This window comes from Trichoderma asperellum, chromosome 3, assembly GCF_020647865.1.
Source record: "Trichoderma asperellum chromosome 3, complete sequence".
NCBI lineage: Eukaryota > Fungi > Ascomycota > Sordariomycetes > Hypocreales > Hypocreaceae > Trichoderma > Trichoderma asperellum.
In genome coordinates, this window is record NC_089417.1 from 1,350,373 (window position 1) to 1,372,078 (window position 21,706).

General features: G+C 50.1%; 7 protein-coding genes across 8 annotated transcripts; 5 read left to right on the top strand and 2 right to left on the bottom strand.

Moving 5' to 3' along the window:
• Positions 1 to 1,824: 1,824 nt before the first annotated feature.
• TrAFT101_005043 (uncharacterized protein) lies at positions 1,825 to 6,428 on the top strand. The gene is made up of 3 exons (XM_024900419.2): positions 1,825 to 2,982; positions 3,097 to 3,208; positions 3,281 to 6,428. The coding sequence occupies exons 1-3, from the start codon at positions 2,531 to 2,533 to the stop codon at positions 5,639 to 5,641; spliced, it is 2,925 nt and encodes a 974-aa protein (XP_024759596.2). The 5' UTR covers positions 1,825 to 2,530; the 3' UTR covers positions 5,642 to 6,428.
• A 121-nt stretch (positions 6,429 to 6,549) lies between these two features.
• On the top strand, positions 6,550 to 7,814 carry TrAFT101_005044 (uncharacterized protein). Its single transcript, XM_024908274.2, has one exon. It carries the CDS (start codon positions 6,761 to 6,763, stop codon positions 7,571 to 7,573), a length of 813 nt encoding a protein of 270 aa, XP_024759595.2. The 5' UTR covers positions 6,550 to 6,760; the 3' UTR covers positions 7,574 to 7,814.
• Positions 7,815 to 8,017: 203 nt separating this feature from the next.
• On the top strand, positions 8,018 to 8,464 carry TrAFT101_005045 (uncharacterized protein; the record flags this gene model as incomplete). The annotated part of the gene is made up of 2 exons (XM_024901949.2): positions 8,018 to 8,248; positions 8,317 to 8,464. Exons 1-2 carry the CDS (start codon positions 8,037 to 8,039, stop codon positions 8,462 to 8,464), a joined length of 360 nt encoding a protein of 119 aa, XP_024759594.1. The 5' UTR covers positions 8,018 to 8,036.
• Positions 8,465 to 8,693: 229 nt separating this feature from the next.
• On the bottom strand, positions 8,694 to 10,034 carry TrAFT101_005046 (uncharacterized protein). The gene is made up of 3 exons (XM_024906760.2): positions 9,923 to 10,034; positions 9,605 to 9,829; positions 8,694 to 9,509 (listed from the first exon to the last, which is right to left on the bottom strand). The coding sequence occupies exons 1-3, from the start codon at positions 9,957 to 9,959 to the stop codon at positions 8,848 to 8,850; spliced, it is 924 nt and encodes a 307-aa protein (XP_024759593.1). The 5' UTR covers positions 9,960 to 10,034; the 3' UTR covers positions 8,694 to 8,847.
• Positions 10,035 to 11,706: 1,672 nt separating this feature from the next.
• On the top strand, positions 11,707 to 13,947 carry TrAFT101_005047 (uncharacterized protein; the record flags this gene model as incomplete). Its single annotated transcript, XM_066127363.1, has 5 exons — positions 11,707 to 12,003; positions 12,054 to 12,174; positions 12,301 to 12,551; positions 12,629 to 12,890; positions 12,965 to 13,947. The coding sequence occupies 5 exons, from the start codon at positions 11,707 to 11,709 to the stop codon at positions 13,597 to 13,599; spliced, it is 1,566 nt and encodes a 521-aa protein (XP_065983474.1). The 3' UTR covers positions 13,600 to 13,947.
• A 17-nt stretch (positions 13,948 to 13,964) lies between these two features.
• On the top strand, positions 13,965 to 15,598 carry RPS8A (ribosomal protein S8A). 2 transcript variants are annotated; one of them, XM_066127364.1, is made up of 3 exons: positions 14,318 to 14,394; positions 14,624 to 14,698; positions 14,789 to 15,598. In XM_066127364.1, exons 2-3 carry the CDS (start codon positions 14,635 to 14,637, stop codon positions 15,346 to 15,348), a joined length of 624 nt encoding a protein of 207 aa, XP_065983475.1. In that variant the 5' UTR covers positions 14,318 to 14,394; positions 14,624 to 14,634; the 3' UTR covers positions 15,349 to 15,598. The 2 variants fall into 2 exon arrangements, with proteins under 2 accessions (XP_065983476.1, XP_065983475.1); XM_066127365.1 differs by having other exon boundaries at positions 13,965 to 14,698.
• On the bottom strand, positions 15,452 to 20,099 carry TrAFT101_005049 (uncharacterized protein). The gene is made up of 6 exons (XM_024900423.2): positions 20,044 to 20,099; positions 18,931 to 19,986; positions 18,557 to 18,860; positions 16,343 to 18,492; positions 15,770 to 16,264; positions 15,452 to 15,701 (listed from the first exon to the last, which is right to left on the bottom strand). Exons 2-5 carry the CDS (start codon positions 19,024 to 19,026, stop codon positions 16,202 to 16,204), a joined length of 2,613 nt encoding a protein of 870 aa, XP_024759590.1. The 5' UTR covers positions 19,027 to 19,986; positions 20,044 to 20,099; the 3' UTR covers positions 15,452 to 15,701; positions 15,770 to 16,201.
• Between the last annotated feature and the right edge of the window lie 1,607 nt (positions 20,100 to 21,706).

Genomic DNA, 21,706 nt, shown 5'->3' on the forward strand with positions numbered 1-21,706 from the left:
CGCTGTATGCGATCTCTCTCCTCGCGCGGCGTGTTGCTGTTCAGAGAGCTGGCGTCGATACCTTCAGCTCTCAGGGCCTCTACTTGGTTAATCTATAAGCAGCATTTTTAGCGTCTGCAAGACATCAAGAGCACTCATCACTACGAATGGGACAGCGTGCTAGCCAAACCTACCATCAAACTTAATAGAGGGGAAACAACAATCGTAACTATTCAAGGTCCACCGTTAGTTTCGCCTCATTCTCTGCTATCGCAAATATGAGACGCATCTGGTCCAACTCACTGCCTTGGTCGATCACGGCGGGGAGCTGGAAGCACAGACTCTTGCCAAAGGACGTTGCTGCTTGAACATAGACATCGTGGCCGCTGAGTGCTGCCTCGATGATTTCGCGCTGATGGGGCCTTGTAAGAAGTGTCAGCTGAGTTCAGCTCGGTTCACTTATACAAGTCCACCAAAGGCTTACCTGAAGTCGTCCTTGTGGAACTGCCGCCGGAGAGTGAACCCGATGTCCGTGCATGAATTTGCCCTCTGCAGGGGGGGCATGGCAGAGAGGATCTAGGCTTCGCAACAGCAGTGGTGAGCAGAAGCTGACATTGGCGGCGAGATGGGCGAGTCCGTGGGCGAGTGGCTATGCGGCATCAAGATTATGATGCATGTGTGGATCAGCGGGTTTGGCTGATGTTCACAGGGCGACGCTTGCTAGTCGCTCGCGTTAGAAGTATTTTGACGCTCTTCTAGAACGCGCAGGCCAGCTAACACGGGGGTACGGAACATGGAGTACAGTACAAGACTAAGACGTGCTGAACGGATATTAATAGAAGTACCAAGTAGTCCAGGCACGTGCATCCGGGATCCCGGTGCTAGACATGACTTGGTACTTGTGCTACCAGTCTGTGTGGTTTAGGGTAAAAGTTCCAATGTGCTCTCACTATTGCTTCATCCGAATTGATGCCTCTCACTGGGTCGCACCATTCAGGTGAGGATATGCTTTGTGTAAGCTGCAGCCTCCACGGATGGTGCCTGAACGAAGCACAACGTTGGCGACGTTCAGCTCGGAATCCCGTTTAGCGCAGTTCCCCACAAGCATAGCGGCCTGTTAGCGTCTCCTCTTTTGTCGCTGCTTTTTTCTTCTTATTTTTGCCCCGGCGGTACAAAGTACGGACAGCGGAACTCATTCCTGAGTCGACGACCAAGGGCCAGCGGCCGCAACGAAGCAAACGGGAAGCATCAATGCGATACGTGGAAAATAGGGCAATTTGCGGAGTAATGCTTTTGTAGCCGCCCAGATGCAGATGGCTATCTGGCTCTCTCATCGATAGTGCATACAGCTGGACGGTTAAACTTGAGAAGCTTTGCCTCACCATGGATAGAAACGCAGCCTGGCTAGAGTACCCGCATACCTTACCTATGAAAACAACACCTCATGTACACATGTAGCAATTCCCACGGTGCTACCGGCAGTAGCAGTAGTTGGATAGCGCATAGTATTGGCCTGTAGTAGTATTCCTATTAACAATGCTACATGTAGTCTCCGTTGACCGGCTCCCATGGTACCCGGAGATAGGTAGGAAAAGGGGCCAGTCGACGACAATGTACACGCTACTGAAGCGTTATCGATCTTGACAGTGAAATGGAGGAGTATCTGCTACTCCAGATCACGCCCGCACTGCTTCCCGCGCTCGTGCTAACAGGCATGCGAGTCAATGTTTATTTTATGCAAGCCCGGGAGCGTGCTGGGGAGGGCTCCGCGCACAGTCTCGCGAGATACGAGCGCCGAGTGCGTCCTACAGTGCTGGCATCGAACCACATCCACCTACCGCGGCATGTGCTCCGTGGACAATCCCGGAAGGCTAGAAATAAAACGGCGAACCAGCGACCATCACAGAGCATCACGACTGGGCTCGAGCTCACATGCTGCCCATCACTTCCTAAAGAACGCTGACAGACCCAAAAGTCCCCTATCAGGGCCCTTCTGAAGGCGCTGTGGCTACGCCCTCGCGGCGGCCCTCGCACTGTCCTCGCCAACCACCGCCGCCCATCCCGCTAGTGTTTCAGGGGCTCTAAACGGAACCTTGAACAGGACCCCAAGCCAAAGTCCATCCGCCAAGTTAGTGCGAGCCTCACGTCCGTCCCGACCAGCCAAAGCACGTCCTACGACCGGCTTCTTCGACCTCTTCCGCTGTTCCCTTCTCCAGGGCGAATCCGCGCGCGCTCTCTTCTTCTGTTTAAGGCGCCTAGCCAGGCTTGATCATGATGATCTCACGTGTTTCGCTTGACCATTCTTCGCAGCCCCGATCTGCTTAAACGCACAATCCCCCGGATTTCTGGCGCGCGAGGGCACGAGAAAAGAGAGGGGTGCTCTGAAACATTTTACACAGCCAAGCGCCACGGCCTTTGAGCTCCCAACGGCGCCTCTTCGCGGTGCTTTGTGCACGTGTGCGTACGAGTATACGTGCGAGAAAAACAAGTAGAAAGAAAGAAAACAACAAGACAAGGGCTGAACGTGCAGCTCTCGCCCGGCCAAGTCGCCATGGAGCGACCCGACCGAATGCCTGCGAATGGCATGGGCAACGGTCCTGGAGCTGCTCCTGGACCCCCCGCCACTGCACCTCCGGCTCTCAGGGGCACCGGCGCAGGCACTCCCGATAATATCAACCCGTCTCAGGCTCGTCGTCCTCTTCTCACCACGACTGCTGCTCCTCCAAACGGCCAGCAGCCGCCGCCCACGATGCCGCTTCCGCCACTGCCCAATGGTCGAAATGGCCCGTCTCCCAATGGAAACTCGCCCGCGACGCCCATCTTGACGGCGGCTCAGGTCATCGGCCTGACCCGCGAGGCAATGAGACACGCCCTCGAGAACGAGAGTCAGGCCGTCGATGTTGGCCCCGGCCTCAAGTCGGGTGTGACGATCGACTTGAGCCGCAAGGGCATTCAGAAACTTCCTGAAGAGGTGGTTGATATAGTCAAGAACGAGCTGGAACGGTAAGCAAACCAACAAAAAGAAAAGAGAGTAGAGAGGGAAAGAAGGAAATGAAATAAATGGCCCGGTAGGGCAAAAAAAGTCTTGTTTGCTGACTGTTAGGTGTTACGATACAGACTCGCCCTATCACACAACCAGCTTTCCTCTTTGCCAGCCCGCTTTGCCGAGTGCGTGTCGCTTCGATATCTCAACATCAGAGGCAACCAGATCAAAGAGTTTCCCTTACCTGTACGCCGTCCCATGTCTCCCTTTGTTTTGTCTCACCAATGTATGCCCCAAGCTAACATAACCATTAATTAGCTTTGCGAGCTCAAATCCCTCGAAATCCTCGATCTCGGCCGTAACCAGCTGCGAGTTTTGCCGCCAGACATTGCGAAGCTCACCTCTCTCAAGGTTCTCTCGATCCCGAAGAACCAGATCCGGGAGCTGCCCGTCTGCTTGGCGGAAATGGCGTCGCTCCAAGTCCTCAAATTTGAAGGGAACCCTATCAGCTTTCCCCCACGGGATGCGCTGCAAATACCATCTTCAAGCCCCTCCAACGAGGGTTCTGGAAGAGAGGGCGAGGTGACGGAAGTGACGATTACGGCACATATCAAGAAATTCATGAAGTTGCATATCATCAGCGGTCGTGATGCCGAGGCAACTGGGGACGAATCCAGCGAGGACACTAATACTCCTCGACCGCACCTACGACGCGTGCCAAGCGGTCGATTCCCTATCAAGGTGAGCAGTTCCGATGTGTCGGACATGCGGACACCTACTATTGGATCACGACCACCTCCTCCCATACCGTCACGATCACATTATCGGGGTCTTTCGCAGCAGAATACGTCCACCCGTCGTCCGGGTGTCCTGCCTTTAACCATCGGAAACGTCAGCGAGCGCGGACGCAGCAACTCCGAGACGCTGATGCACTCGGAGAGATCAAGTAGCCGCCAGCGTCGCATGGGCATACTCGCGAAGAAGGCCACATCGGACCTGGGCACGCTCGATGAGGTTGAAGGCAGTAACAGATTGAGCCACTACCGAGGGCTAAGCCACGGCTCTGCCATGCAGGGCAGCCAAGCCGTACCATCCAAGAGCCCAGCAACGCCCACCGACTCTCTTCAGCGGCCAGTTTACGTTCGAAGACTCTCAGTCCTCCCCGAGCGCCGCCGAGAGTCTAAAATCTTTGACCCTGTAATTGAAGCTGCCAAAGGCATTCTCTACTCGGTGTTCCAAATCCATCCTATGATCCAGATGCTCATGACACTAACCAATGACGGATCTGCGAAACGCTCAAGCCTTGAAATTGTATTTTACAACACTAATTCTCATGTTGAGGAATTGGAGCAGGAAATTCAGAAGCATGATATGGCCATGGCAGAAGAGGAAGAGCAGACATTCGGCGACAATGCCAATGTGCACCGCGCCTGCCAGACTCTTGTCGGGGCGTATGGCCATGTTTGCACTCTATTAGCCGACAACATTGATACTTTTGTCAATAATGGAGATGCTCGATATATTCGGACGCTCCTGATGTTGATTTACAACAGTATAATGGAGCTTCGGGTCACACTCTCCTCCGTGTCCACTGAGCACAACAAGCATCATCTCTCTGCGATGGATGTCCCCGACACCAGCAATACGATCAAGCCTTACTTCCGCGAGGCATCTACTGCTGCCCCTCCGCCTCCACGACCAGCAGCTTTTCGAAATCGTAGCGAACCCGCCATACACAACCCAAGCAACCTCAGAGTGGCCACTGACATACCGGTTCCATACCAAAACGGAGGTACTCGCACTGCTAGGCTTGCATCAGCGACGCCCAGATCCAACGACTCATTCCAGTCGTTTGGCCGCGATATCACCACCGATTTTTCTGAGGAAGACACGCAGTTCGATAAAATATACCTTGCCCTGCAAAAGTCGACTGATACTGTCCTGCACATTCTACCAAATTTCAACGTTCAGCTGACGGGAGGTATCCGAAACGCAATACAGCAGCGGGCCCCAAGTGCCATGATACGAGACTGGAAGAATCTCATTGCAATGTGCAATGACGCTATCCAGCAGACAGAGATTCTGAAGCATCGACTGTCTCTCATCAAGCTGAAGGATCCGGGAGTGCGGTCTCACGCCGGATTCTGGAACCTTTGCAGCAATTTCATCTCAGCCTGGACAAAGATGGCCTCTAAGATCAAATCCGAGATCAATACCATCCCCTTGCCGCCTGACACTAGAGCTCGATTGCGGCCTGTCCATCAGAGCATGAAAGAGTTGAGCATCATCATCATGAACTCTCCCTGGAGCTACATTTTGAGGCCCGCCGGCGTTGGGCCAGGCATCCTATCGCCCACCACGCCGCAAGTTCCAATCACTCCCCAGAGCGCCGCTCTTGGCCCGGCCATGCAGGCTACCGTTGCCACGCCACAAACAGGGTCCTTTGCGGCTGTTTTTCAGGGCAACGTCTTTGATCGCGCAGATACCCTCATGGCTAACCCCGGCATTTCCATGTCTCGTAACGGGACCATGTCGAGGGGTCATTCTGGGTTTAACTCGCTATCATCGATTTCGTCCATGTCATCAGATGGCGTGCCGACTCCGTCCTCAGCTTTTAGTCCTAATGTTCAGCTAGGACCTGCGCCATTTCGTCTTAACGGAGGGAAAGTAACCCTTTGAAGCCCCTCCGATCTTCTTATCCTTTTCCCTCATCCAGATATTAAAAGCCGGTTTATTACTATTGATTTATTTATTCTCTTTTACCCTTTTTTTTTCTTCCTCGTTTCTCTCTTCCGCGTTTGGATCCTACCAAATTGCTTTGATCGATAAAGAGGGATTCTTGCATAGCACGTACTTGACGGATTTTACGAATGATTACTTTTGTTTTGGAACAAAAAAAATGTTGGCTTGAGAATGAGGTGCTGTTACGTTCATTCTTCTTTTTATTTTCTTGCATAGCCCTGGAGTTTTATGACTTTGGTACGAACGAATGTGTGGCCTGATGGGCATTGGTCAGAAAGATGGGAAAGGGGCTTTTTGACAAGGACAAAAAAAACATGAAAAGATCGACCCTCCAATACCACCAGTTTGCCTTTGAAAGAGACATGTCCAAAACTCTAGGGCAAAACGATACCATGACGAAACAAGTTACTATTTTAGTAGAGGATAGAGATATGGGAAGCACAAAGCGTTGGTGTATATTAGATTTACCCGTCTAATCGACTAATTTTTTCAAGAGTTTTTGTTATTTGTTGATGGACAGGGCGTGGGAAATTTAAGGAAATTTAGAGATGAGAAACAAAATTATATTGAAGACCAAAGTTTGTGTTTGAAAGGAGCTTTTTCTCACCATCCATATCGTTGATTGTGATTCATATAAACTTGAACTGAGGCTGGATTCGTTCAAAAGGGGCTATATCAGCATTTGATACCACATAGTACAAGACTGGCAGTACTAAGCGCAGCGCACCTATACGCTTTTGTCCTTTTGACTTGGTGGTTGCATACATGCAGCTCAAAATAGGCGTGATTTGCAGATTAAACGCCGACCTTGCATGACGACCACCCCACAGCACCCTTTTTAACTTGCTGGCGGCATGATGTCAAGTATATATTGGGCTTGGACGTCTGATTGATGTTAGCCGCATCTTTTAGAACCCTGCACTGCTGAGCTTGCGAGAATGATGGGCGTGAGGTTGCATCGGTATATCTAACTTGTTGTTCTTGCTACCATGAATATAGAGAGAGTGTGAAAGAATAGAAAGCCGCTACAACAGAAACCACGACCGCAGCGCAAAAATGTCAACTTCATCATCCATCAACGCCCTGCGAAGGCTCGCAAACAGTAACAACAACGCCGCCGCCTCCTCCTCCAGCAGCAACAATAACAACAGCAACAGCAGCAGCAACAACAACAACAACAACAACAACATGCCCCCCGCAGCCGCCTCGTCTTCCTCGCCTTCAGCACAGCCTCGCTGGTTCGCACAGACAGCCTCGTCGCCCTCCGTCTCCTCCACCACGGCCGCAGCCTCACCCGCGCTGCAGCCGACGCTGCCGTCCGCCGAGACGCAGCGCCACGTGGCCGAGGCCCGCGCCGCAGTCGTCGCCTCGATGGGCAACATGCTGGACTCGGAGCTGCAGTCGCGCGCGGGCATCCTGCACGAGAACGCGGCGGCGCTGGAGAAGCAGGAGCGGGACGTGCTGCGCGCGACGGAGGGGCTGCGGAGGGAGACGCAGAAGCTCAAGGCCGAGGCGGACAAGGCTGCGCGCAGGGTCAAGGAGCTGGGCAATGTGCAGAACTGGGCCGAGGTGCTGGAGAGGGGGTTTCTGGTGCTGGAGGAGACGGTGCGGCTGGCGAATGGGGGCGAGGATGACGATGACGAGGGCAGCGAGGGCAGCTGCAGCTGCAGCGAGTGCGGGAGGGGCTCTGGAGGAGGCAGCGACGGAGAGGATGAAGGCCCGGATGGTCGTGATGGTGGCGATGGTGTTGGGGCGAGGATGGACGTGGACACCATGTCGGATGCCAGTCGGAGCCTGATGGAGCTGGACTCGAGCACCGGCACGGGCCGGGCAAAGGGGTCGGAGACGGCCTCGATATCGACAGGGTGATGTGATGCTGCTCTGTTCTTGTGCTTGGCGACTTATTCGATTCGACGACAAGTGATTTTGTTTTTTGTGTCATACGAGAAGCTATTCCGAAATGGCTGGATTTGGAAATTGCCGGGTATCAGGTGGCTGTCGTGTAGAACAAAGGGACTCTCCATATGCAGCCAAGTCCTGTATAAGCACTTGTTTTATAGGGTTGTGAACGGTAAGACTTGAGCTTAAACAAGCGTATGTAGAAGGTGGATGTTTTCTTTTTTTCCAAATAGTTATTATAAGCTTAATTTAAACAATTTTCATTTGTAAGATCAGGAGATGATTTTGTCACTCCCCTCCCAGATTTGATGTCTGGATGATCTATAAAGAGCATGTTTAGGACGACTCTGTTGAATAGTAAAATCACCATTCTCTTTAGATTGTTTCTTCACTGCATTCCACTCTTCTCGACGCTTTACACCTGCTAAAAACCATGAGGCCATCATATCTTTTCCACAACATTGCTGCCTTTAGCGGCGCGGCCAACGCCTTCTGGGGCCAAATGGCAGCCGAGCCCAAGCACGAAGACGAGGGCGGTGTTTACCAATGGGTGCACCTAACCGATTATAACACCGGCTCTAGATATTCAACTCAGTTGCCCGGCGGCTTTGATGGGTGCGCCTCGCCATTCGCATGCTACCCTGTGTAAGTCTCAGGTCAAGATAATGCCAGGTGGTTATATATACTATGAAAAAATATTAATTAGTAAACAGGTTCAGAGAAGACTCTGGTGGAAGCTACAACTTTCATTCCAAGGTTTGGAGGTCTGCTGATGGCTGCCATCACATTGATTTCCAAGGAGGTCTTGATGCACATGAAGGATGGTGCTGTGGATCACTGCCTTGTGATTTTTCGGCCTAACACGAGCTGGAGTTGTCTTTTCTCCTCTTGAAATGTTTCATTTTTACCATTTTCACTCGTAGTAGCAGCGCAAGTCTGCCTAAGAGAGGATGAAACTGTTGAGGGGGGTTGCGAGTTTCCAAACAAGCAGACAGCAGAGATGTCAAGAGACGGGAATTAATGGCGATAAACGAGAGACACTTAAGGTAGAGTCTTGCCTTGGGTAAATATGTGATAGTATGGGAGAGCGTGCAGTGTACAGCAAGCAATTTCATTTCTTCATTCTATCTCTCTCATCTAGTCTCCTCTTTTGCTCTATTCATCATAGGTGATAGATGTTATTATATGATATTGCTCTCGTCTCCATCCATCATACTGTAACAGTTGACACAAAGCAGTCTTGCTTAAAGCAGCCCTGGAAGGATAACAAAGCGCTTCTTCTTGTACTTGTCGCCAAACTCCTTGCGGTATGCCCTCTCCTTGCCCTTAGCCCAGACGAACATCTGCACCGCACCGATGGTGATGAAGAGCGCTACGGACCAGTCACGGCTAGCAATGATGATACCCGCCCACGCCAGAATCTCGTACATGTAGTTGGGGCAAGTAACAAGCGAGAAGCCGTAGCCGTACGGGATCTTGCGCTCAGTACCACCAGACGACCGCAGACTAGACAGGTACAGGTGCACCAAGGCGTTGCTAATCTCGCCAAACAGGTAGAGCACAGTGCCGGCGGCGTCAACGAGAGGCTGGTCTGCCGTGGCAGCCAACGACCAGGGGCTGTAGTAGATGGACCAGGCGCATAGGGCGCCGGAGAAGGCCCAGTAGAAGAAGCTGTTCTTGAAGATGTTGCGCGCGGGCATGGTGTTGGCGGAGAACTTGTGGACGAAGAGCGTCTCGATCTCACGCTTGGCAAAGTGCGCCATGATCATGCCGAAGCTGAGCCATTGCGAGGGGGACATGGACGGGTCCTTGAGGAGATACGGCCGGGCGGCGACAGCGGCGCCGTGGATGAGGATGGGGCCGAGATATTCGATGACGAAGACGGTTCTCCAGGCAATTTGGAGGCCTAAAAGGGCGATGTTAGGTTTAAAATCAACAAAAGAATTGCTTCAGTAACAAAAAAAAAAAAAAAAAGGGCAAACAACGCAAGGGGCGTCATACCGAGATCCTTGACGAGCACTTCACCTGCCTCAGCAACATCCTTATCCTCGGCAATCACAGCCTTGCGGTCCTTGAGCGTCTTCCTCGTCGACGTGTAAAACAGACCGACACGGTTGTGGTCGCTGATGCCAGCTTGCTTGGCAATCAGCTTCTTGACATCTTCGACCGTGGCTCCGGCGGGGAGGTCGATTGTCGGCGGCAGCTTCTTGATGCCCTGCTTGGGAGCTGTTTTTGGGCCCGGAAATTAGTCCAACGCTCGCAACATGTGAATTTCGAATTGCCAATCGAATCAATCCAATTGCAGCGGTGAATACGTACAGCGATTTGTCAGCTTGAGGGTTGTGAGAGGGGCCATTTTGAGGGCCAAGCTGTGGTGTTTACGCGAGCTTGATAGGAGGATGAGAAATTGAAGCTACCTCTCCAGGCAATAAATCGTGTTGGGGCGGAAAAAAAGACACCAAGGTCGTTCCTCGGGATGGGCTGCAGTGGGTGGGGTGTTGAGGATACGCGGTACGGAAGGGCTGGTAGCGGGGTACGGCGCTGGAGCACCACGGTAGACTTGTGGCGGGAGAGAAGTACTAGCGTTAACTGCCGACCAGGTACCGTGTGGCAGATTAACACAGCATGTTAGGTTATTGCATTTCACATGCTTGTAATATGTTAGTTTAATGGCGTATTTTTGACAATACAAATGAAGCCGCTATACAAGGCCAGAAGGAAGCGTATGGTGCTCGGATGACTACATATTGCTGAGCCACTGTCAATGCCAGTAGCCGTCACAGGCTGCATTCATCTGCTCTCAGCCGTGCTGGGGGGCTATTGTTAGCATTGCTATTATACCTTTGAAATGCAGATTTGTGTAAAAGAGTGGCCAAGCCAAAAATCTTCTTGTTTATAAATTATGCAGACAACGTTTTTCTGTATCTGTTCGTGATAATTGAAGTGCCAAAGAAACACTGTTACACCTCAGTTTCTCCCCAAGTCTATATGGTGAGTCAAGTAGGGTACTAAACTTTGCACTTTTCTTATGAGAATAGGGGAATCATAGCTGGTGAGAATGATACTTGTCTGGAAAAAAAATTATCAATCTTTATACGAACAAACAACTGTTTCTTTCATGGTATTACCTGTTAGATATTACATCTAGCATCTCTTGTAACAGAAAACAAATTTAACAGTCAGAGTGCCAATCAACAACTCAAAGACTCTAGCCAACTAGCATTAACTGTTAACAGGCAGAGTGCAATATACGATACCGTATTTACAATAAACAATGGTCAAATGGCGATTAAGTGAATTTAATGTATCTAAGCACGCTCGAGTTTCTCCTCTTCTTCTTTTTTTTATTTGCACCTCTCTAGCCAACCACCCCTGTCTTATAGCCTTAAGATAACTACATTCTCACCTTATGCTTCTCCTAACACTTAAAATACCAGTCGGGCAGCAAATACGCTGTAGAACTACTATTCAATGAGCACCATTTTTTTCCTCATTTCCCAGCTGCCCACTAGAGTTACCGAGTTGCTCTCTTTACACTGTCAAGCCAGCTGCCAGCTGCCCAGCTCTAACACTCGTGGTAAAAAGCTTACGTGTCCGACTGAAAACGAGCCGATATCCTGCTCAAATCAGAGCATGATTCAGAGGCAGACGAGCTTTGTTTACCTCAGATCACCCCTCAACTGTTATCTTGGGTTCTTCATTATCCTACCACTGTCCCGCAACCTTGGGTTCATGCGCCCCATCACGCTCCCTACCCTTTTGGCACACAGTTATATAGAAGTGCCCAAGACATGTCGAAAGATCGAAATGATAATGCGGCAATGAATCCTACTGCTGCGCCATTCATTCCATTTGCTTCACCTCAACCGAGATTTGCTACCCCACGTACTACGAACTCTCGCTCAACTGTACAAGATAAGAAGAATGAAAACAAAGCGGCCGATTTGCTAGCTCGAGATCAGGTAATGTCGTGTCGTATAGGAAGGGATACTCGTCAGCCGCCTGACGGCTCTCCTTCTGTTAATCATTCTTCTTCATCGATCGCGCAAGCCAAGTGCGAGGTTTCACAGGGCCAGGCGGCTACTAATTGTACGCGTGATCAGATGCTCCGTCCTACGGCCCCAAACTCCAGCGAACCGGTGCACCAGAACCCCTCGCCTCTTCGTTTCAAGATCGACCCCTCAGAGGGTCCTTCTCATGATTTCTTTTTTAGACGAAGAAGGATGAAACGCACTCCTGGAGCTGGTGGCAAGACCCCTCAGAAATCAAAGCCAGACAAAAGTGGCAAAGGGGCTTCAACGCCTCTTGAAGCTACCCCTTCTAAGCAGCGTCGCATGTCTAGCGAGGAGACAACAATAACAACAGAGACAGAGGAAGACAATGGCAGTGTGCAAGAAAAAGTCCGTTTTCCACCCTATGTGGATTGTTAACCAGTAACTCATCAGTGCAGGGCTCACAAACCATGTCCATGGAGGACGCTCTGGTGCCAAGTCCAGTGCCAGGCCCGATGCCTCCAGGTTCGCATCCACCCTATGTATTCTCAGCTGTTCCTCCGCAGCAACACGACGGCGGTATGATCCTTCATCCAAGCCACTCGATGCCCCCCAGTATATATCCTCCTCATCCTCCCCCTCCACAAGGAGGTTGCTTTCCATTGCTTCACATGGTTCCCTATCAGATGATTCCTAACCCGACAGATCAACCACAACAACCAGATCAAATTGCTTTTGCTATTCCAGTGACGTATTGGCCACATAGAAACCTCTCTGTGAACCTCTCTGTGGGAAATGCCAGCTCTCATGTCGATCAACAGAACCCTGGTCTTAACGGAGAGCAGGCGGATCACAGAAGTTTTGGCCATCCAATTCACAGTCATCCTCATTTCATACCATATGTACAGGTACCATATATGCCACATCATATTCCTGAGGGTTATGCTTGCCCCCCGGTAGGTAGCCTGCGGTCTGAAATTTGCCATATGACGATTTCTCTTCTAAATTTGAACTTCAAATGTTAACCCTGCAGCAGAATCTCGAGGTGAATAAAGCTATCGATCAAGGCAGTCATATAGTCGATAAATCTGGCTATCAGGCTTCCGATAATGAAACTAAGCCTTCAGATTATTATCAAAGCGTCAGCGAGAAAATGCAGCTTCCGTCAGCTGTCGACAGTCCGCAGGCTAGAGAGAAGACTGGCGAAGAAGACCGGCAGTGGTTACAACAATCCCACCAGGTGCCTCTCGGCCCTCAGCCACGTCATAGCATCTCAAATCAGCCAATGCAGCAAGGTAAGTCGCGCCTCTACACAACAATCACATCATTAAAAATCTATGAAGGGCTGACAACAGCAACAAAAAAAAAGTCGTTCGGTTCCCCACGATGCAATCATCGAGTGTTGTTACCAGCCCATCATCCAGGTTCTCGAGAAGAAGCCAGGTCACTCATAGGCCTGTTCAAACTTCCACCGAAGTGGCGTCGTGGTCACAATCGAAGCGATGGGTGAGCTCAGAAACTAAAGAGCGTCGCGCATTTCAAAAGATGATCCTGAATCTCCAATTCATGAAGGCCGACCAATCGCCATTCATCCCAAAGACCCCCGCTGAGTTGACCAAATTCAAAGTCTCCCTGGCAGAGGCCAAGCGCCAGAAGCTTGCCAAAGAGGTTAAGATCCTTGAAGAAAAGACTCGGAATAAAGAGCTGGCCAAGGCGTCGGGTTCGAAACCAGTATCCCAGCCACAGGTGCTCCTGTTCAACGGACGGGAAATGAAGGACAAGCTCTCGCCAGTATTCGCTGCTCAGAATTGCTTCAACAAAGAAGACACCGCCACAGCAAGCCAACGCGTCGAATGGCCGTCGCTGGCCGAGCTGAAGGAAGAAGGCGATAAACGTGCTAGATTCGGTCGATACCTCCCCCTTCCTCGGATGAACGTCGTCGCTCCCAAAATCCTAGAGAGAGAGCAGGAAAGCGCCTATAAAGCAGACGGATCCATCTTGTAGGAGAAGAAGGCCGTGAAAACTGGATCTTGGAATATCCCACCCGTCACCTCATCATCTGATGAAGACCCGAGCGAGCAACCGCCGCAGTTGGAGCCCCATGAAATGAATGGGTTTTTGAAGGAATTTATATTGGATATCGAGAGGATCAGCTCGTGAGATATGCATCACGGAAGACGATGCCCGCAACAAGTATTGCTGAAAACATCTAGAAAGAGAAAGTGGAGAGTCAATTTGCTGTTCGATAGGACTTTTGGACTATTGAGAGAGACGACGTCTCGCATGCACGAAGCATGAGACGGAAAATCGGGGTCACTGAGACGAGAGAAACAAGAGGAGACATGTAAAAGTACACAATTCTGGTCTGATGTATGGTTAAATGAATGAAAATGGAATCTTGCAGCTTGGTATGAAAACGAATCTCAGTAAATCTTGGACCGCAATTGCTAGCTATTGCAAAGCTACAGTATAAAAGTGACATGCTCTCTTGGCTACGATACTCGTCCCACGCATCTCCAGCCCGCGATTTCCTCTTTCGAAAAATAAACCGGGGACGAAGCTTAGCGAGCGAACGCGGAATCACGTGCCTCCAGCAGCGCACATAATTTTTCGCTGCGGAATAACGCAGTGCCCGACGAAAAGCCCTTAGGCGAGGTACGTACCGCGGGCTTAGCGCAACCCACAAACAATTTTCGACCCAATTCAGTTCCTCCACTTCTTCCAGGCCTTCGTCCAAAAAGTTTCATTTCTTCCACATTCCGACAAATCGATTGCCCTGGTGAGCACCATTATCATCAGGTAAGTGTTGCCAATTTTCTTTGAAGGCGGCTCGAGGATTTCCCTCCAGCTCAGCAGGATCAAAAGAATCAATTCATCTTACCATTATCGTCTTCGATTTGGAGGAGGAGAAGCTGTTCTTTGCTGCTGGAGGAGGGAAACTCGTCGACCGATTTCCTTCTCTACATACTCTTCTCTCTCAAAACTTTTCAAAAGGCTAACCACCAACTTTCTCTTCTTTTGCCTATAGAACTCGCAATCATGGGTATCTCTCGTGACTCCCGCCACAAGCGCTCCGCCTCTGGTGCCAAGCGCGCCTACTACCGTGCGTACAACCATACCTGATATATAATTCCGAAAGCCCGTATAGCTTTTTCTTTTTTGAAAAAACATACGTTCTGACCTCCATCAACAGGGAAGAAGCGCGCTTTCGAGGCTGGCCGCCAGGGTGCCAACACCAAGATTGGTGCCAAGCGAATCCACACCGTCCGCACTCGTGGTGGTAACCACAAGTACCGTGCCCTGCGTCTCGACTCCGGTAACTTCGCCTGGGCCTCCGAGGGCTGCACCCGCAAGACTCGTGTCATTGCCGTCGCCTACCACCCTTCCAACAACGAGCTGGTCCGCACCAACACCCTGACCCGTAGCGCCATTGTCCAGATCGACGCTGCCCCCTTCCGTCAGTGGTACGAGTCCCACTACGGCCAGTCCATCGGCCGCAGACGCCAGAAGGCCCAGGCCGCCAAGGAGGGCAAGGAGGCTACCGAGGAGGTCAAGAAGAGCAACTCCGTCGAGAAGAAGCAGGCTGCCCGCTACGCCGCCTCCGGCAAGGTCGAGTCCGCTGTTGAGAAGCAGTTCGAGGCCGGTCGTCTGTACGCCGTTGTCACCAGCCGACCCGGTCAGTCCGGCCGCTGTGACGGTTACGTCCTGGAGGGTGAGGAGTTGGCTTTCTACCAGAAGAAGCTGCACAAATAAACTCGCAACAAAATGGCGTGAGTCGGATGGGGTGTTCAAGGTTTTTTCGTTACATCTTGGGCATTTTCAGGGCATCAAGACCCTTTCCATATAAAGCATCGGAATGGGTCCATAGGGAAATGAAAATCTTTTTCTTGCAGTCATGTTCAAAAAAATTCCATGTTTGTTTCATCTAGTATGATAATGAGACAAGAAAAAAAATTCAATACACCCGTCTTTCCGCTAGAGCATACTCGTACTTGTGATGCGCATGATGTATTCTGGTTGCATATCCATATAATAGGCTCGTATGCATAATTCTTAGTAGTATTAGCGTCGTATAACTTTGCGAGAAAAGAGTAACGGGTCATAGTCTGTAAAGGCTTTAGATACTCATCACATCCTTATCACCGCACAAGTCGGAATTCCATATATGTCTTACTGTTTCATAAAAATTTCATATTTTTCCCTCTCTATCTCTGCAAAAACTCTTGTCCTATAAAAAAACAAAACATGCATGTCGTAATCCTGCTAGAGCGTGAATGCTGTTCCTAAAGTCCTTCATTTCATCACCAGCCAGTATATAACTGGCTGGGCATATGTACTGCTGATTGGCCACTAAAAGGGTGTGAAAGAGAAAACTCCAAAGAACTTTTTTTAAGTGAAAACGGTTAAACTAACGGGAGAAATTATGGAGAGGGAGAAATATGATGGTCATGAGAATAAGTTGGTATTCCTTCTGTCTCGTGATTTGATCGTGAACGAAGAATGGGGGGAATCAAGCAAGGGAGTGTAAGAATGATTGAGTGTAATGATTGGAGATGTTTTTTTGGCTTTTTTTTTTTTCTTTCAAATTGAAAGATGAGTTATAGCTTTAAACAAACTGGCGCTTCAAGTCAGCCCACTTGCGACTCAGAGCCTCGTGTTGAGCAGAAATCTGTTGAATAGGTGCGGTTAGCGCTGTTTCTCCCCATTTGAGAACGATGACGGTGTCATCCATAGATATAAAACGTACCTCTGCATATCGTAACTTTGTCTGCACCAGCTCCTCCTCCAGTTCGGCCAACTCTTTTTCAACTTTTTCATTCTCCAGATGCACCTTCTCATTACGCTTCATCAAATCATCACGCTCAAGCTTCCAGGTCTCTTCCATCTCTAACGGCTGCCTCTCGAGCACATTCTTGAGCTCCCGGACTTGGTTCTTAAGAGCGTCGTTCTCATCCTTGAGTTCGTCATTCTCAACCTTTGTATGAACAAGCTCTGTGGCCAGGTCAGCCTGCTCGCGATCACAAACTTCAACCCTTTCTTCTAATTTTCGAACTTTGATCGTAAGGCTCTGGGTCGATGTTCGGAGATCCTTGAGCTCCGTCTCTCGTTCTTTTTCAAGTTTTGTTTTTTCTTCCCACTCCGCAGTATATCCTTCGAGAAGCTCTGCGGTGAGCTTGATTTCGCAAGCATCTCTCACCAGCTGGTCTGCTCTGTAAATCTCTTTGTCGGCACCTGAGCTAGAGCTACCAAAAAAGCCATTTTCCAAAAGACTACCTTGGCTAGGGTCTTTGTCGATGTAGACATCAAAAAGCTTATCTTTAAGATAAGTTGTGAGCTGCTGCATGTCGGAGATCTCCAACAAGGTTTGAGTATTCTTTTGCATCAGAACGATACCAAATCGAATAATGGCTGACAGGCCCTCTGAAAGGATCAAATCATAGATTCTCAACACAAGCTGAAGAGGGAAGCGGTAGGCGAAGAGTGTGAGGAACCAAGGTGTGGCATAGAGATGAGGAGATATGCCCCGTCGATGAAGGTGGCAATACAGCGCAGGTTCAAGGTCTTCCAGTAGCCGCTCGAACTGGTACAGGTTTCGATGAAGTCCAGGCATGTCATGAATGAAAAGATCTCGGAGGCCGTAGTGATTCATCAGGCGGACAAGCAAGCAGAATGCTTCCTGCTCCGGCATATTGAATAACAGTGGCATAATCAAGAAATTCATGCCTTGAGCATAACTCACACCTTCATCAAAGAGAGCATAAGCTTTGCAGACACCGAAAAGACCCTCTTGAAGTCCTGCAGCAGCCGCATACTTGGAATAACTAGTGCGAGCACCAAGATCACGACGTATTACTTTCTCCAGTCTCTGTATAGCCTCAACATCTTCCTTCTCTTTACGCATCCTTTCTGTCACGGCTGCTGCTTGAGCCTTGGCAATGGCCTCGGCATTCTTGTCGTTCTTTTTGTCTGCTCTTGGCCCTGAGCCACCTGACTGTTCAGAATTGACAGACGATGCAGATGACGCTACGCCCTCGCCACTCTGGACACTGAGATTTGCGTTGCTGAAACTGCTTGCTGCCGTGCTGCTGCTGTGTCGATTTTTGTTGTCTTTCTCTGTTCCCCTAGTAACTAGATCTCTGTAGACCCCTTCCAAATCTTCGTTCTTGCTCTGTGCCAGCACTTGCCAGATGACGCCACGAATGGCACTAGGGATGCCTGTGGCAATGGCCCTATTCAACTCCTCAGCACTTGATCGCGCAACGGCAGCCGGGCCTTCATAGACAACGGTTTGCCAAAGATCCCAGTCAACCTGTGACTGTTCCACCTCGGGGGGTCCAACGTTGATACCGGATGCCGTTCCAGGTGCCAAGCTTGCGCTTGGAGGGGGCAGGGGAGACTTGGGTGGCAAGTCCACTACCGTAATTGTTTCTCCCTCGACGCTCTCACTCGGAACATCATCAGTGTTTATGGTGAGCGGGGCACCAGTTTCCTGTTGCAGCCGAAGCACCTTGAATCGATCTTTGAGGCTATTCCGATTTGTAGCTTTACCATCGCCCTCACGTTCTTCTTCGAGCTTGCTCAGCATCATTTCAGAGTTGCTACCGTTTGTAGCAACGGAGCTAGTAGTGTTTCTCCTCGCTGATGTCTGAGTTGCCGGGGGTGCACTGACATCTTTGTCTTTACTAGAATTCCTAGAGAGCCAGGAGAAAGGGCTGGTGAGTTTTCTACTCGGCGGTGCAGGGGCAGGGCTGGCGGCGGCAGCGGTGGTTGTGACGGTAGATGTTATGCTCTTCACTGGCGATGAAGGGGCTGGAGTGGTAACGTTGTTGTTGTTGTTGTTGTTGTTTAGAGAAGTTGTTCTGCTTAGCTGGTCCTTCTCAGAAGGGCTCGCAGGCTCTGAGTAGGCAATTAGTAAAGTGCAAGCAAGACGTAGGTATAAGACGGTGAGAGAGAGGCGTACCTTGGCGTTGTGGGGCAGCATCATCATCATCCAAGTTGACAACGTCAAGATTTGATGTGTTGGAGATATTAGAGATGCGGTGTGACAATGGAGTTGAGCCACGCGAAGGAGGTTCCGGCTTGTCCTCGCCCTTGACTGATTCTACTTCTTCCTCCTCGTCGCTTTCAGCTTCAGACTCAGAGGCATCCCGCTCCGGCGGGGGTGGTTGAGATTTTGTAGCAGATACAGATCTAATAGATCTCTTGGTCAAGGATCGAACAGATGCGGCATCGACGGCGTCTTCGAAGGCGTCCTGCTCAGTGGCCTGACTAGTTAGCCCTTGCTTTCCTGGCATTTGCCTTTCCATGTGTTGTGTTGGGAACCGCTCGACATACCGTATCATCGACATCGGAGTCGGTAAGAGACGGCCGCCTTTCTTTCAGCGACGCCTCGGTCGAGTGCTGGGAAGCTGCGTCGTCGTGCTGCGCCATGGCTCCCTTTCCAATTTGCTTGGCTTAGGAGGTGATTGTATGGCGTATCAACAGGCACCGTTCAACAATGAGCCATCCAGCGGCTCTATAGAATTGACCTTTTTTTTCGAATGTTTGGAGCTGGGAAGAATATCCTTGACAATGTGGGCTGCGGGGGCCGTGGCCGAGCCAATGCGGTATAGATGACAATGGTAGCAATAAGAGAAAGAGACCGGTCAACAAAGGACAGGTCTCACAAGAAATGACGAATGTTGGTGCTGTGTACAATGTGCTGTTGCCGGCTCTTCCTAGTTGGTATGTACTGGTTCAAGGTTGAGAGCTTGGAGATTTTGTCTCAGGGAGCATGCAGCCATGGCATGGAGTCCAGCTGTCTTCGCCGCCAAATGGCACGTTTCCCCTGGCTGGCCGCTAAGCGCAGCGGTCTCGCCAGCGGACAGTGCGGGTGCGTAGGTGGCTCAAAGAGGGCCTCTGCAGCGGGTCTCTAGCGCCTAACGGCTGCTTGGAAGGGGTTTGGCGGGCTAGCTCTTCTCTCCAAGCTCTGTTTGACTGACAGAGGCGCACTTGTTCCGCGGAGCTTTTCCTGATAACAGCGAGTCGCTTCTGGCGGTGTCCAGGGTCGCGTGCGGTTCGGGCACTGGTGATCACCAAACGGGAGCTGTTCGGCTGCGCTGGGGAGAGATGGAGGGGTGTGGGGGGGGTTTTTTTCCTCGAGTGGGTGGCCCAACGACCCCTTTTTCGTGTCTCCTCTTTTTGCATGCCGTTTACTCAGGAGGGGAGAAGCAAGAATTGGAAAAAAAGTGGCCAGAGTACGAGGGCTTCACAAAGGGCGTCAATACTAGATGCACCGAAACAAAGACTCCTTCTCAGCCAGCCCCGCGGCCTGAGATCCTCATCAACGCATTCGGATATCTCAAAGCCATGTCTTCGTTGTTGTCACCCCATCGACTGATGCAACCGCTACTTCGCAACTTTGTAAGCAGCAGCAACAAGAATGGATAGAACCTAATGTATTGCTACCTGGAGGGGGGCGCTTGGCCTACTTGTCTTGCATCTGGCATTCAACCCCAGTCTGGATCAATGCCTAAATTCTCTCACGATGTGTGGCTAGCCCGCCGTTTCGACGACGGGCTGTTTCAGACGTACAAGGTAGCTCAAGCTCTTGAAACTGAGTTGCTACCTGCCAAGGCAGCACTCTTGGCAGAGGATTCTGGTGAATTTGTAAGAGAGGCTTCAATTTCTGTATTTAGATCTGACAAGGGAGTATCGGTCCGCCGTAGAGCCAGACTTTACTCTCGTGATGCTCGCCAGTCTCTAGGGTAGCACAACCGCTTATCTGACAAGCTGTTTGTCTCCATAACTATCGAGTACGCATCTACCTACGTATTTGACACTACGCTATTCTCTACTAAGAGGTAGTACTTATCATCTCCGGTTCACTCAAAAAGCAGTACTATGGACTACATAGTTGTGTCTGATGAGAATAATGTATGTATGGCCGTAAACATGTGCCAAGGTGTGTATGTAGGTAATGACACAAGGTATTACTAGGTACTTACTATTAATAGTAGGGCTAGTTTAGAGTAGCACTTGTCCGCTTTCACGAACCAAATGCAACACCGCTACTTATTGTTGATATGAACACGGGAGCAACTCATGGGACCCTCGCTGACACTGGTTTAGAGTCGATGACATGCTAATCTTGGCTCCACCTTTGATTTCCCCAGATTCAAAGCACGCAGCTGGGGGGAGGAAACAGGCACCAACTAGGCCCGTGCTGTTTCATCGATATTCCGACATATCTGAGGTACTAGTAGATGTTTGCTGATCGATCGAGATTCATAAACGGGGCGTCGTAACACCAGTTCCAACATGGATGTCTTTTTTATGCGGTTTACTCTGAAATGCTATTCTCTCATAATTCTTCAAACTCGTATCTGCTCAAGTGGAAAACACGATTAGATTAGACAAAATACGTGGATAGCAGCGTTTATGGGGAGTGTGCTGTCTGCTGGACCATGTGTCATAATGCTCAGAAGGTCAGCTGCCATCCATAGGAACATCAGGCAAGCCTTATTCTGTAGTGAACGATATTTACGATCACCAGAACACTAGTGCTCTTGCATTCAAGCTATGGAGACACCCATAGTTTTGTATGTCAGTGGCAGCAAAGTAAACTTAGTACTTTACTAGAACCTAATACCTCCTGAGACCTGGTATTTAGACAGCATATTAGGAGGTGCTCAGCAAAGTAGCCCAGAGTAAAATGGCCATAAATGACATCAGCTAGGTGGCGTACTTCTATTACTACTTAGTGATTAGCGAATGACATACGCCGTGCTCCCTATATTGGGCAGAAAAAAAAGGAGTAAAGAAAATAGCAAGTACATTTATTTAAAGATAATGAAACGCAATTTTTGATAGAGAGACGTAAGCATTTAGTGATGACGTTTGGGCGCTCTGTATAACATGTGCCCAAAGGATCAGCTATATGAAGTAGAGGTAGTGAGCATTCAGCCGCCCGGCGCCTGCTACGCTAGGAACAAGGTCGCTATGCACCACCGCAATGTAAGAGCCGGAGGAGCACCCTAATTAGACTACCATGTAGCATATTAAACGCTCCTACCTACCTGGCACCGAGCAGTTATTGTCTGGCTGTGTCTGGCTGCCGGTCGTGTCTGTT

Excerpts from the sequence above, each read along its gene's own strand:
- TrAFT101_005046 (XM_024906760.2), bottom strand. The coding sequence starts at position 9,959 with ATGGCCCCTCTCACAACCCTCAAGCTGACAAATCGCT. Across the intron at positions 9,830-9,922 it reads CCTCAAGCTGACAAATCGCT|CTCCCAAGCAGGGCATCAAG; the intron begins GTACGTATTCAC and ends GCCCAAAAACAG. Across the intron at positions 9,510-9,604 it reads AGTGCTCGTCAAGGATCTCG|GCCTCCAAATTGCCTGGAGA; the intron begins GTATGACGCCCC and ends TCGCCCTTTTAG.
- RPS8A (XM_066127365.1), top strand. The coding sequence starts at position 14,635 with ATGGGTATCTCTCGTGACTCCCGCCACAAGCGCTCCGCCTCTGGTGCC. Across the intron at positions 14,699-14,788 it reads TGCCAAGCGCGCCTACTACC|GGAAGAAGCGCGCTTTCGAG; the intron begins GTGCGTACAACC and ends CTCCATCAACAG.
- TrAFT101_005049 (XM_024900423.2), bottom strand. The coding sequence starts at position 19,026 with ATGGCGCAGCACGACGACGCAGCTTCCCAGCACTCGACCGAGGCGTCG. Across the intron at positions 18,861-18,930 it reads ACTCCGATGTCGATGATACG|GCCACTGAGCAGGACGCCTT; the intron begins GTATGTCGAGCG and ends CTAACTAGTCAG. Across the intron at positions 16,265-16,342 it reads CAAAGTTACGATATGCAGAG|ATTTCTGCTCAACACGAGGC; the intron begins GTACGTTTTATA and ends CCTATTCAACAG.
- TrAFT101_005043 (XM_024900419.2), top strand. The coding sequence starts at position 2,531 with ATGGAGCGACCCGACCGAATGCCTGCGAATGGCATGGGCAACGGTCCT. Across the intron at positions 2,983-3,096 it reads GTCAAGAACGAGCTGGAACG|ACTCGCCCTATCACACAACC; the intron begins GTAAGCAAACCA and ends GTTACGATACAG. Across the intron at positions 3,209-3,280 it reads TCAAAGAGTTTCCCTTACCT|CTTTGCGAGCTCAAATCCCT; the intron begins GTACGCCGTCCC and ends ACCATTAATTAG.
- TrAFT101_005044 (XM_024908274.2), top strand. The coding sequence starts at position 6,761 with ATGTCAACTTCATCATCCATCAACGCCCTGCGAAGGCTCGCAAACAGT.